We start from the raw sequence: 13,813 nt of genomic DNA on the forward strand, positions 1-13,813 counted from the left end.
GGAGCTGGGTCCATCCTGTTCCGTTTGGCCATGTGGGGAACGGTGCTGATGGTCAGGGTGGACGCAGGGGTGCAGAACGAGTCCCTGGACAAGGACAGCGTTGTTTAAACCAATATTATTTACATGGAAAAGTTACTGCGGTAGTTTCTTGGTTGAAAATAAATCCCCTTCTTCCTGGATGAAGTTGCCCTGGGAGCATTTAAAGGACGCAGCAAGGTGCCCTTCTGCAGCCAGGCTCTCACGAGGCGCGTGACCTGCTGTGTGCTTGGCGAGGAGCTGACGCTTTGCCACCTCGACGCACTGTGTCCTCCACCAGCGTGAACTGCTTTTCCTCCCGTGTCGCCCAGCTGTGCTGCTCTTGGCGGGAGCATGTGGGGATGCGATGCCTGGGCAGAGGGTTGGCCCTGGGGTGGGCTCTGCAGCACAGCTGGCATTTCACTCCCGGTGCCATCATGGCAGCAGCACAAAACACCTTTTTGCTGGTGTCCCTGCTGTCAGCATGCTGGAGGAGTGCTCAGTGTGAACATGGCTTTGCTTGTTAAACTTTCCCCGTGGGGTCTGGGCCACCGGAAGAGTTAACTCACCCCCTGGTCCTTAGGGGTGACACCAATTTGTGACTGGGTTATTCCAGCATGTGCCAGAGTCCTGCTGGTCTCCTGGGTGGGTTGAGTTCCCCACTGGGCTACTGACCACCTCGGTGTCCACAGGAAGGATGAGCCAGGCCTCATACAAACCTCGTTCATCCTGCCGTTGCTCTGGGCTCGGCCTCTCGGCGTGCCAACCTCTGTGCTTTGCTTGCAGATGGTTTTGGGAGGGGGACAGCTGTTCCAGTCCCAGCAGGACCTGCTGCACCGCACCTCTCCCCTGCTGCTCTCCTACTACCTGATCCGGTGGGCAAGCCAGTGCCTGGCCTCGGACGTCCCTGTCGACACACTGTGAGTCTCTGCCATGCCCGTTCTGTCTCTGAGTGTAGGTTCCTGTTTAAATCCACACGAAATGCCCTTCCTGGTATGAAAAGCTGGTGGTTGCTGTGGGAGTATCACTCTAGGAGTCAGGTTGTGCTGGGGAGGGGTTTTTTTTTCCCTTCCATGTTTTGAGCTGACTCTTTGCCTTGTGCTAATTCTGCTGTGTGAGGTCTCGCTGTTCTGTGCGCTGTTGCCTTTTTCAGCAGTAGGAGTCATTCGAGTCGAACAATGAGCGCGATTAAAGCAGGAGGCGTTTTGTTTGTCTCTTCACTGACGGCTTTTTCTTCTCTAGGGAATCTAATCTGCAGCATCTCTCTGTGCTGGAGTTAGCAGACACCACTGCTTTAACACCCCACAAACTAGGTAAGGTGTCCACGGTTCATCAGCTCTTGGTTTTTTTTGTTATTTATACCTCTTGCCCTCTGTGTCTCTGCCACGCGAGGGAAATGCCTTGTGGAGCGCGTGGTTGAATGACCCCACTTTACACAGAGATGTTTGTCGTGCTGTCCACCAAAAAACAGCAGCAAAACCCAAATATCTTGTAGCATTTGGCTTGAACCAAAGGCGTGGATCTTATTCTCAGCCTGAGGAGAATGGGAAGGCCTTGCTTGGCCAAACATTGTCTGTTCTGGCTCCGGCAGCGTCAGCAAAGCTCACCTCTCACTTCTGGATGTTAGAGTGGCCATAGGGGGTCAGACCAGGTCTGTCCTGCTCGCTGGCCTTTATCCCACCATGAGCAGCCGCTCAAGGAAGCGAGCGAATGTAAAAATACTTCCCCAAAACATGTCTGCGCTTCCAACACTTTGCAATTCAGACGTGAGTGTTGCTCACAGCCAGTACCTCAAGGGGGAAATGGGAGCTGGTAACTCGTTCGCATGTTGAAAGTCGTGCTGCAAAGACGTACGCTTCGGGTTGCTGTCTTGGGGGAGAAACCCTAATGAGGGAGAATATAAGGCAGCTTAATTAGGAGGATGCATGCCTTGAAGTGGTTACAGAGGGAGGTGTTGAGCAGGGTAGGGGAGAAAATGCACAGGTAAGAGCCTGCTGGAACTCGTCTGCGTGGCACTTCAAGGCTGAGACTTCTGAGGGAGCTGAGAAAATCAGTGACAAAGGGGCACCGGTGCCACGTGTGGAGGGCTGGGAGCTGGGGAAGGATTTCCTCCGCTCGCTGATAAGCCTGGGGCATCTGCGCTCGTTGGAGTCCGAACTCTCCCTGAATGAGAGGCTCGGTTCAGGAGGCAGTTGCCTCGATGTAAATGTCAGTGCGTGAAAGTGAAATTGAAAACATCCTTTGTGTGCGCCAGCGTCGTGGGTTATTTCTTGGCCGGCTCATGAGGAAAGTCCTGTTTGGCCACCGCGCTTCAGGAAAAATATGTGAAACGTGGGGAAGAGAGAAAGGAGGCGGCAGCCTGGGGAGAGGCGTTGAGAACAGTTAGCTCCTGGGAGACGGGGCTGCTTCGGGCGCTGGAATGAGGAGGGAGGCATTCGACCAGAGCCAGGCAGCCAGGTCAGCACTGCCTCAGCCCTGCCCCACAAAACCTCGCTCGTGCTGGAAAGCTGCAGCTGGGCTGCAACAGCGCAACTGGAGAGGGAGCACAGCCCCTTTCTTTCTTGTTATAATTGAGTTGTGGTTAATAAACGTTGTGGTGTGTGGCTCTTTGATCTCCTGCTGCTCCCTCTGACTTAACCAGCCGGCAAGAGAAATCCAAAATGAACACGTTTGAGTGCTGAACGTGCTTATTGTTTTGCTCTGACTTTGTCTGTGGTGTTTGGGCTGATGGGCACAGCACGGTGTAGAAAGCCTGAGATGTCTGCTGCGGGCCCACTTCTCACTGTTCCTTTAACTTGTATTTTTAGTAGCTGGCCCTCAAACAATTGTGGAGCTGTTCTTTCAAGACGTGGCCAGAAGGCACATCATATCTCGACTCTTCTCGCAGTCAAACACCTCTTTGGCTGAAACGAGTTTGAACTGGCCCCATCTCATCACTGCCATAGTGACGGACTTTCTGCCCCTCCTGTATCCTTGCTGTAAACCCGCTACGAGGTGCTCGCTCTTGCCGGGCTGTAACCGGGGGGGTTCCTGTACGACATGGCAGTGCTGGAGTCCCTGCACGAGTTGTGCGAGATTTCACGGAGGCTGCATATTCCGTCCCGGTCCTGAGGCTGTGAGCGTGGGTGGGTCTGTGAAAGGAGGGTTGGGGCTAGTAGAGGGTTAGGGGTGGTGGACTGCAGAGTGCTCGGGGCTCTCTCTGCCACAGAGCCTTGTGTGGTTCCAAAATCAATGTTTTCCGCACCCAAATTTTGGAGACAAGTCTCCTGAACAAGCGAGTGTTGTTAGTGTTAACGGGATTTGAGGGTATTTTAAGATTTCGCTGAATCCATCCCGTTTTGGTGCACAACAAGGGATTGGAGTTCTTGACTTTAAGCCCCTGAGCTCTAGCAACTTGACTTGGCGAAGTGCGACGCTGGGACATTTGGAAGGGCAACAAGGTTTGGGCAGTTGTGGATTAGATGTAGTAACGGTTTTGTTCTAATATGGATAAATCTTATTACAGAATAATGACTGGTATAAAGAGCAGCTTAATCTCCTCTCCTTTCCCCCCACAAACTGAGCATGAGAGCCACGCCAATTTTCAGACTACTTTTCCGAGCTCTCTGTACAGGATCCTCCTCTGTTCCTTAACCTCTGCTCAGCTGGCCGAGCAATCCTGGCTTCCTCTTCCCCGAGTGCCTGATGGGCAGCTGCCAGTACACCCAGCTGCAGGTGAGTGCTTCGCGCCGACTCTCACAGGAGCTGAAAAGGGAAGAGCAGGAGTGCATCTGCAGTCTGTCCTGCAGATGAAATGGGCTGAAAGGAATGATTATTTTTTGGAGAATTGTTAGAAACCTCTCTTGTAACTATCACAGTGTCAGCTTAGTGAACAAATTCTAAGGTAGCAGATATCTTCCATCTTCTTCCTGCGTTCCTCTCATTCCCTGCAGCGTCCCCCTCAGCCTCTGCTGACAGAAGGGCTTTTTGCTAAATATCTCACACCTTAAAAATGCTGCAGAGAGTTTGTGGGGAAATGATTCAAGATGGTAGTCTTATCCATTTCCTCTTTGATCTGTTTTCAAGAAAATCCAGGCAGAAGCACTCAGGATTACCGTTTGCCCTTTTTGTGGAGGAGGTCAGTCTCCCAGGGCTTGTCTGACAGCGTCACGCTCTGTGCAAGAAACATCTTTGCGGATGTTTTTTGTTTAAATATCTTTGTTTAAATATCACAGCAAGCCCGTAACCTGATCATTTGTTAGCTGATGATGTACCCATAGCCTTTTCGGTGGTACTGTTCAAACAGGTTGTCTGCAGCCCAGCAGCAGAAGTGCTGTTTCTGTTTCTTAAATGTTGGCCTTACTAATGAAAAACGATGTAAGAAACATCCATCGTCTTTCCATCCTCGCCTGCGCTCCCAGCATCCTGGCAGCAGAGCCAGGGTGTCTCTGTAGAGCGCTGTATTTCAGGCCGTTGATTCTTCACCGTCTCTTCCCATGCTCTTCAGGGGTTTGGTAGTTGTAGCTGCTCATGCTCTAGTTCTGAACAGCACGATTTCTTTTCTGCAGCGCCATGTGACGCGTTTCATTCCCCGCCTGATGGCAGTCCTCGAGGCATGCGGGGCTAAGCAGGCAGTTATTAGCGAGATGTTTTTTCCTCTGCTTAGCAGAACCTTTTATTCTCACAGCCCCTTACACCTGGGGGCTGAACGGCTTTCTTTTTGTGTTCATGCTGCTACTGAAAGAATGTCAAATCTGCAGAGCTTTTGAGCCAGGAAATGCCAGGATGGTTCGGGCAGCATCCTTCTGCCTCCTGGCATCTGTGCGCTCTCGTGGTGCGAGCGCGCTTTGAATTTCCTCGCATTGCTTTCGCCTCACTTGTGTCCCGCCTCGAGGAGATACAAGAGACTTTTATCTCTGCAGGAGCAGGCTCTGCCTCCTCCCTGCTACCTTCTGCTACGCTCACTGATCCCAGTCGGTCACGTAAACTTGGATTAAGTGCATTGACCTCAGGGAGCTAACACCAGCTTTGCTGCGAGCGTGAGCACGGTGACCCAAATCGAGGTGGAGATGCAGGAGGCACCCTGCGAGTCACGGCCGAGCACAGAGAAGGTCTAGTGACCAAAGCGGTGGCCTGGGACGAGGGCCAAACCTCACCTTGTAATTTATTGTGTACGGCAAGCTGTCGAGCAAGCCTGGGGTGGGATTTGTCTGTTGTAGCTGTCTAATCTGAGCGGTGAATCCAGGCTCAGAGGGTGCGTTGCCACGTGGCTGTTAGCGGACCCGTGGCCGGGGTAGGCGAGGCACACGTGCTGGTGGTTTACGCACATGTGAAGGTTCAGGTCGGCCAGTGAAACCTTGGCTTCACCTCCCGGTCCTGTCTTCTCCTCCTCCTTTCCCGCCGACTCCCAGGGCCCTGCTAGCGGGAAATCTCCACTTCTCCACTCATGGAAAGCATACGCCACTGTCCTAGGCACAGGGGATGCCAGCTTTTGAATTTTCATTGTGCCTCCTTGCTGCTTCCTGAGAGGTGATGACACTTTGCAGCCCTTATATTACCCTGGTGGAGCGGGCACGGGGCCAGGCTGAGTCGTATCGCTCTGGCCAGTGGCTGTGCTGGGGCTGTATTTACGGAGTGTCCTCGGTGCCGTCAGAACTCTTCCCTGTGCCTGCCGGTTTGTTGCTGTAATCTGTGGTCTGCCCTGGCCGCTCTCCCTTTCCTGCTGCACGGATACTGCTCCTCAAACACCGGCTTTCCCTCTTCTCCTGCTGCCCTCGCGCACACACGCTCCCGTTCAGGCTCTGTGCACGCCAGGATAACGTTTCCTCTGCAGTTCCCAACAGCTGGTGTGCAACGGTTGTAAAGAGCCTTGTGTCAGATTTTTGGGGATGTTGGGTGCTGTTTCAGAGGTGCTCTGTACAGACACTGGAGGTGTTCAGGTTGTTTCCCGGGGGCACGTCTCCGCATTTGTGCACTGAGGGGACTTTGGGGCTGGGGAAAACAGCCGTCGAGCTGGAAGAGAGGGATTTGTGGGAGCACAGCAGCTAAAGGGGCCGCCAAAATGGTGCTTTGGTGTTAGGAGACCTGACCCTTCCTCTGGTACTGGCTGCCTGCAGGTCACGAGCGAGTGCTGACCTGAATTGAAACTCCCATTCCTCCTCTCCTGTAGGAATACATCCGCCTGCTGCAGCCCTGGTGCCACGTGAACATGGGCTCCTGCTGCTTCATGATGGGCCGGTGCTACCTTGTCATGGGCGAGGGGCACAAGGTAAAACCCTCGTCTCCTTCCCTCAGGGGTCTGGGACCTTTATCCTGCGAGTCAGGAAAGTTCCATCTCGAGCTCTGCCTCCTTTGGGCAAAGAGTGGGATTGGAAGGGGATGGTGGGATCTGCTCTTGGGCAAGTTCTCGTTAGCTTGGGGCCAGCAAGTCTCGTACGCTGGAGCTGGAGCAGGCAGCGCTGTCCTCTCACCAGTACAGCAGGCTGGGCACACGCGAGCGGGTTTCTGCTCTGCTTCTAGGCTCTGGACTGTTTCTGCCAAGCTGCGTCAGAGGTGGGGAAGGAAGAGTTCCTGGACAGGCTGATCCAGCCCGAGGAGGGTGAGGTGGTCTCCACCCCGCGCCTGCAGTACTACAACAAGGTACGGCTGAGCCGCCCCAGCGGACAGTCCTCAGCCAGTGAATTGGCCCCGAGTCGTTCCACACAGACACCACTTGGAGAGAGGCTTCCTGCTCCGCCCCAGCGCTTGGGGAAGTGGCTTGAGACTCAGAAAACATTTTTTGGGAGAGGAAACCTCCATGTAGTCTGTGTTCTTTCTTTGGGGGGTGATGGCAGGGTGACTGCAGCGTGGGAGCTGGGTACTTTCCACCTCTTAGTGTGCCAGTAGCAGAGGAGTTTGTTACCCAGCAGGAAGAGGCAGGGTGAGACCCAGCTGCTGGAGGCAGGAGCCAGACATGTCCAGGCTGGATGGAAGATGCTGCTTCAGGGGAAGGTTCTTAAGCTTTGAGGCAAATTAAAATGAATGTCTTTCAACTGAGATAGCATCTTTCTTCTTGCTTAATACCATGGTTCAGACAGGCTGCAAGCTTGGACCTAGGCTCGTTGTGAGGGATTCCCTGGCTTGAAAATCCAGAGAACACGAGGATCGTTGAGTGCCCTCGGAGAGGGAACTTCTCTCTCTAATACAGCTGTGGGCGTCCTCCAGGACAGGATCGTTCACCTCTCTGTCGCAGGGGTTTACTATAACCACCAACACTAAAATGTTTCAGAAAACTCGCACGTGCAGAGATGAATCCTCCAAAAAAGCTGTAGCCTGGGCCTGTTGTGCTGAGATTTGGTTGAGGCCTCTGTGACTTACCAAAAATCTTTCCTTTCCCAGTCTGATCGCTTAGAAACATTGGCAAAATCCTTTGACTGCTCTTGTGGTTAGTAGGGGCAGGAATAGCTCTTAAAAAACAAACAAAAAACCCCTTCGCCAACCCGACCCGTTCTTCAGAGCCACTGCAGCCAGCGTGAGAGTCTTGTCTTCTCCAGGTTCTGCGCTTGCTGGACATGGTGGGGTTACCGGAGCTGGTCATCCAGCTGGCCACCCTGGCTATCATGGAGTCGGCGGATGACTGGAGAAGCCAGGTACGGCTCACTGCTTTTTCATCAACATATTTCTTCAGGGAGCTTACACGGGAATTTCTTTTTTGTTGTGTAACTCGAAACATGCTGGTTTGTGTCTTTGGTGTTTTCAGGCTACTTTGAGGACTTGCGTCTTCAAACATCACTTGGATTTGGGACACAACAGCGAAGCATATGTGGCCCTAACGCAAAACCCAGATCCAAGCAGGTAGGTGACAGTTTTGTGCCTTTATGCTCACTTCTCTCGGAGGTCCGTGTACCAGTTTTTCCGTCAGACTGACGCTTTATGATGCCTGCTGTGTTAGGGGTTCTGGTTTAGCTTGTGTTTAAAAAGGCACGCTGCATTTTTGTAAGAACAGCTGGGATTGGCCCATCTCAAAGGAGAAAAGTGGGCCGGGGGGGAGGCTGAACAAAAAAATGGCTCAAGGATGGCATGTGGCATCGTGTTGGGAAGTTTTAGGAGTCTAGTGGATTTAGTTTAAGAAAGAAAAGACCTGGAGCTGAATTTTCAGCTTCATCTGAGAAGTGAACTGGGTGGAGGAAGCTTCACCCTCGCAGAGGAGGGGGGGATGAGGCTGGAACAGATGTTCAGAGGGGAAGTAGGAATGCGTTAGAATTGAGGCTGAAGAAAATCCTACCAAAGAGAGCTGAGGGAGGGAGACTGCCTTCCTGAGAGACCTTTGCAGAGGATTTTGGCCGTCCAGGATCAGCCCAGGAGAAGCCTGAAGGGACCTCTTGGCTCTAAACTGGAAAGAAACCTACGGAGCTTGTCACAAAGCGGCACATTCGCAGCTGAAAGCCTGCACCCTGGAGCTGGGTTTGTCCCCGCTCCCCCAGAACGTTGTTCTCTCTCTTGGCAGGCAGCTGGACTGTCTACGCCAGCTAGTGGTGGTTCTCTGCGAGCGCTCCCAGCTCCAGGACCTGGTGGAATTCCCCTACGTGAACCTCCATAACGAGGTAATCGGCCTGGGCTGGGAGGAGAGGGGGCCCAGCCGCTCTCTTTAAAGGGATTGCCGACCCCTTGGAGCCTCTGTGTGCCGCAGGTCGTGGGGATCATCGAATCGCACGCTCGAGCCGTGGACCTGATGACCCACAATTACTACGAGCTGCTCTATGCCTTCCACATTTACCGCCACAACTACCGCAAGGGTGAGGCTCCGGTTGGGCACGTTGTGGTGTCACAGACCCCCTGGGACACCGCTTGCCATACCCCTGTCAGGGGCTGGCCTGTCCTGGCTCTTGGCTGATGTATTTCCCTTCTCTCCTCAGCTGGAACGGTGATGTTTGAGTATGGCATGCGCCTGGGCAGGGAGGTGCGGACGCTCCGAGGGCTCCAGAAACAGGGAAATTGTTTTCTCGCCGCTATTAACTGCTTACGGTTGATCCGCCCGGAGTACGCCTGGATAGTGCAGCCGGCTTCTGGAGCTGTGGTAGGAACCGCGGAGCTTCCTGTGGAGCCTCTGGCCTGAGCTACGGACTGTGGGGGAGCTTACAGCTGTGTGTTAGGGAAGGAGCTTCCAAAATCCTTTCTGATGTTATCAGTAGAGGCATTGGCCTTCTCAATTTGCTACTCTCGTCTTCTTGGCCATCTTCTGCAGTGCTGACTTGCCCTGCTCAGCAGAGACATCAGTCCTACCCGTCACCCTTCTGTTGTTGCCCCTTTTTGGAGCAGGATGGAGGCAGGGCAGCTTTTGGGAGGGGGCTGGTGTATGCTTGTGGGAATATATCAGCTTTTGTTGAAGACAGAGCAAATCTTTTTGGGGAGGCTGAACAGCCAGAATACCAGTCAGAAAGAGAATTAACTGTAACGTGGTTTGTGTTTCCAATCTGTTTGCGGGGAGGTGGTGGCCGCAGCCTGATCGGCTAACGCTGTGCTGTGTTTCTGATAGCCAGAGATAAGTGTAACCTGAACTGCCGGGTCGTTGTACGGCTTTTCTGATTCAAATCAAGGCCTGAAATGCAGAGCTGCTCTTGAGGCTGTATCGTTTGGAAACCAGGTGGACGTAAACCCTCTTTCTGCTTTCTCCTGCAAGTACGAACGCCCCGGAGCATCGCCGAAGAGAAGCCACGATGGGGAGTGCACGGCTGTCCCGGGTAAGTGCCCGGTCCTGGCGCTTCCTCTGACTCCTTCCCTGGCCTCAGAGCTCTGCTGCTCCCGCCTGAGCTGGGAGGTGGCTCAGGGCAGCGCTCACCTCTGCCAGATCAAGAATTTGGGGGATTTTAAGCCAGTTAGCTCTCCTGGTGTTAGTGTCTCCGGTTGCAATGTGCTGCCACATAACAGCTATTCCCCAAGGAGCTTCTGTCCACACTCCTCTGCACTTTGGTGTCTTGTCAGCACTTTTGCTCTCAGTGGAAATAACTTGTAATTAAAAAAAAGCCTTTTGAGGCAATTTCTAGTTGTTCAAGACATGTTGTTTGTGCTCTTGGAAACCCTGCTGACGTTGTGAGTCTCTGCTGGTGAGGTCTCTGCTCTGCCTGTGCCCACCAAGCACGGGGTGGTGGCGTCGGGTTAGACTCGGCATCCTCAGCATTACGATAGAAAAATGTAAGGTCAGGTATTTTTAAAACAATTATTTCTGAACGAGCTCTTTGGTAGCATATGCCCAGGCATCAGCGGTTGTTTCCAAACATGAGATAAGATCTCTCAGAGGGGAGGAACGGGAGGTTTGGGTCAAGGAGACGGGCACAGTTCGAGGTAGTAAGGAAGAGGCAGGAAAACCGACCCCTCCTGCGGTGCTTTCTGTGGTACGGCTCCTCTGAGGGTGGCAGAGGGGTGCAGATGTTTTGCCTGATGCCTGAGGAGCCCTTTTTAAAAGCCCCTTGTGTCCGTCTGTTACAGCCACTCGCCAAATCGAGATCCTGGAGCTGGAGGATTTGGAGAGGGAGTGTGTGCTGGCCCAGATCCGGCTGACGCTGGTGCAGCATGACCTGCCGGCAGCGGCTGTGGCAGGTAAGAGGGACGCGGCGCAGCCACCTCTCGCTTCCCCTGAGCTTTGTGCTGGTTACAGCGCGTTCAGTCGTAGCCCAGGTGAGGAAACGGCAATTTTCTTCTGACCCAGACGCAAACCCAAGCCCAGGAGCTGGAAGGGACGGTTCAGTTCGCTTCCCTAGCGTGAAATCTTGCCACCAAGCTCATCAGCGTTGGAGAGGCAGATGAGGAGAAGCGATTTTAAGTTTCCCACCATTGTTTGCCTTGCCAGGCTCTAGTAGCACTCCACAGCATGGGGCCGGGGCTGAGCTCACGAGCTGGGACAGAGGCAGCTTTTTGTCTGGCCAGAAATCGCCCCCAGATGAAGCAGAATTAGAAAGCCTGAGGAAAAAAAACACTTGCTGTGAGACTTAAATTATTGTCCTGGACAATCTTGCTTTGTGACACAGTGTTAGTTTGTCAAAGTTGTTCCTTTTGGGGAGGAAAAAGCTGCAACTCTCCAACCCTGACTCTGATACAAGTTGCACAACATGTATCAGGAGGAGATGACTTGAGGGGAGGGATTGCAGGGAAAGGATCGAACAGCTGGTTTGAGGGCAAACTGGAGAAGCAGGGAGCCGGGTGCCACTGTTTCATCTCTCCTCCTGCCTGTGCTGGCAAAGCCGAGCTGATGCCTTGTTCACGTGGACACAGCCCAGCTGCACCAGGGACAGGGCTGTCCCCTCCGCGATCGCCTCAACAGCAGCAGGATTTGGCTGCGGGCTGTACGCTGCTGCCTGTGTCCCTCTGCAGCTGGCACCTGATCGGGGACAGCCCCGTGGGTCGCTGCTGCTTTGTGTGGTCCCTCTGGGGATGGCTCCTGGGCTCACGGGATTCTCCCGAGGCCACGAAAGCCTCAGGCCGTGCGATGGGAAGTGCTGCTGCGGGGTGGCTTATGTTGGGGCTGTAACTGCTGCTGAATTGTGCGGAGTTAGGCCCCAGTAAGCACTGGGGTGTGACTGGGAGAGGTGCTTACCTGGTCCTCCTTCCCTGCAGGGAACTCTACACCCGAGGAAACGGTTGCTCTCCTGGTGCGGGCCGGCCTCTTCGACACTGCCATCACTCTGTGCCAAACCTTCAAGCTGCCCTTGACGCCCGTGTTTGAGGGACTCACTTTCAAGTACGTAACGAGCGTCTCCTCCCCACCTGGGGTGACGCACGGCTGGAGGGACATGTGCTGCGTGGGGCTCGGCAGGGTGCGGAGTCAGAAGCCAGCGCTGTCCTGACCTGTCTGCTCGCCGGGGCCGCTCACTCTGTGCCACAGCAGCTGCTGGCTGCGGGGGGTTGAGGTGGAACTGGCTCTTCACACCTGAAAAGGAAAAATAAGGGAACCTGAGCAGGTAGTGGAGGGGGAGATTTCTCCCTGGTCTCAGGGGAGAGAGCTGGGATCTGACAGTCAGAGGTGATCCCGACACAGGCACCGCCATCATCTGGAGGCATGCAGTGACAGGACAAGGGGGAGTGGATTTAAACTGGAAGAGGGCAGATCAGATGAGATCTTGGGAAGAAATGTTTTCCTGTGCCGAGGGTGAGGCAGTGGCCCAGGTTGCCCAGAGCAGCTGTGGATGCCCCATCCCTGGAGGGGTTCAAGGCCAGGCTGGATGAGGCTTTGGGCAACCTGGGCTGGTGGGAGGTGTCCCTGCCCATGGCAGGGGGTGGCACTGGATGGGCTTTAAGGTCCCTCCCAACCCAAACCCTTCTGGGATTCTGTGACCTTCCTGGTGAGCTGGCTGACGGCACGCTCCTGCTGCTGCCCTCTGAGCTGCTCACGGATTTGAGCTGTTGAGCGGCTCTCAAACAGCGGTTGACAGAGCACTTGCTCCTCAGTCTGGTCTCTGTGCTGGCCGTTGGCTCTCATGCCTCACCTCCGACCCCAGGATTCCTCCCCTTTGCCTCTCTGTTTTTCGGGAGCTCTGCTGCAACCTGCTCCTGCAGCTGGACTCACGGAGGGCATCTCTTACCCAAGCTTGGGTCCTAAAGCCTGCTGACACCAGAGTCATTATTAATTCCTCTCAGGCACTAAGAGCAGCTTAGAAATCGCTCTAATAGCCGCCGCGTCCTGCCAGGCCGGCTAATTCAGAGCGGTTGCTCAGGAGCAGCCCTGCGCGGGGTGGGTTGATGCCGACAGGGTGAAGGGGCTCAGGAGGCACCCGCCTTTGTCCCGCTCTGTCTTGCAGGTGCATCAAGCTGCAGCTGGGCGGGGAGGTGGCGCAGGCAGAGGCCTGGGACTGGCTGGCAGCAAACCAGCTCTCCGCACTGGTCACCACCAAAGAGTCCAGGTGGGTCCTGGGCTGGGGGGGAGAAGAGCGGAGCCGCTCTGTGTGAGAGTGAGAGTCCTGGAGGGAAAACTCTTGCGGGAATTGGGGATCAGAGGTTCCTAAAACCCCCTTAAAGCAGACCTGTGGGACTGGGACAGCGGGAGAGCCATGCTTCTGTGCTGTCACCACGCTGTCCCCAGCCTGTGTTGGACCCGGGCAGCGGGACAGGTCCCCTGGAGCATGTGGTGCCCTTGCAGACGGTGGCAGGGGCTGCTGGCACGGGTTCTGCCATGCAGCTCCACGGATGAAGCCTGGCGGCTGCTGTCGTCCTATTTGGAGCGTTACCCATCCCAGAACAGCCTGTACCATCGCTGCGTCATCAACAAGCTCTTGGCGCACGGGATCCCTCTGCCCAACTGGCTCATTAACAGCTACAAGGTGAGAACGGCGAGGGTCAGGGTCACCGCTCAGCACATGCTGCTTGCCGGCCAAAAATTCCAGCTGTCCCCGAGCTGCGCTGTCCCCTTCTCTCCTTGTTGCAAGCTTTGCCCCACCTTCCCGTTCCCAGCTCCGGGAATTCGTGCCGGCTGCTTTGTGGCTGTTACCGAGGCTCGGGACAGGTTACTGTGGGAATTGTGGCGAGCTTTCCCTGGCTGCCACCAGCCCTCTCTGCTTGCAGAAGGTGGACGCTGCCGAGCTGCTGCGTCTCTATCTGAACTACGATCTACTGGAGGAGGCTGTGGAGCTGGTCCTGGAGTATGTAGACGCCGTGCTGGGCAAAGGGCACCAGTATTTCGGGATTGAGGTGAGCGGGGACCCCTCCTTGGGGCAGAGGGCACCAGGGACCCCTCCTTGGGGCTGATCCCGCTTGGAGGTGGGGTGATGGTGCTTCCAGGAGAAACAGGTGTGGATAACCCACCCTGGAGACGAGGGGACCCTTTCATGGGGCTCGTAGGACAAACAGATGT

At 54.7% G+C, this 13,813-nt stretch overlaps 1 protein-coding gene across 1 annotated transcript in view; it reads left to right on the forward strand.

Moving 5' to 3' along the window:
• NUP160 (nucleoporin 160kDa) overlaps positions 1-13,650 on the forward strand; it is a gene marked incomplete at both ends in the record, with an annotated part of 14,320 nt that extends 670 nt beyond the window's left edge. The window contains 17 exons of the mRNA XM_010087233.1: positions 802-935; positions 1,258-1,328; positions 2,823-2,982; positions 3,660-3,729; positions 6,164-6,262; positions 6,514-6,633; positions 7,527-7,622; positions 7,733-7,827; positions 8,480-8,576; positions 8,663-8,768; positions 8,889-9,049; positions 9,653-9,713; positions 10,459-10,569; positions 11,584-11,707; positions 12,765-12,866; positions 13,142-13,283; positions 13,525-13,650. Coding sequence (XP_010085535.1) covers positions 802-935; positions 1,258-1,328; positions 2,823-2,982; positions 3,660-3,729; positions 6,164-6,262; positions 6,514-6,633; positions 7,527-7,622; positions 7,733-7,827; positions 8,480-8,576; positions 8,663-8,768; positions 8,889-9,049; positions 9,653-9,713; positions 10,459-10,569; positions 11,584-11,707; positions 12,765-12,866; positions 13,142-13,283; positions 13,525-13,650 — 1,875 coding nt within the window. The remainder of the gene's footprint in view (positions 1-801; positions 936-1,257; positions 1,329-2,822; positions 2,983-3,659; positions 3,730-6,163; positions 6,263-6,513; positions 6,634-7,526; positions 7,623-7,732; positions 7,828-8,479; positions 8,577-8,662; positions 8,769-8,888; positions 9,050-9,652; positions 9,714-10,458; positions 10,570-11,583; positions 11,708-12,764; positions 12,867-13,141; positions 13,284-13,524) is intronic.
• Between the last annotated feature and the right edge of the window lie 163 nt (positions 13,651-13,813).

Source organism: Pterocles gutturalis, unplaced genomic scaffold (assembly GCF_000699245.1).
Source record: "Pterocles gutturalis isolate BGI_N339 unplaced genomic scaffold, ASM69924v1 scaffold236, whole genome shotgun sequence".
Lineage (NCBI taxonomy): Eukaryota > Metazoa > Chordata > Aves > Pterocliformes > Pteroclidae > Pterocles > Pterocles gutturalis.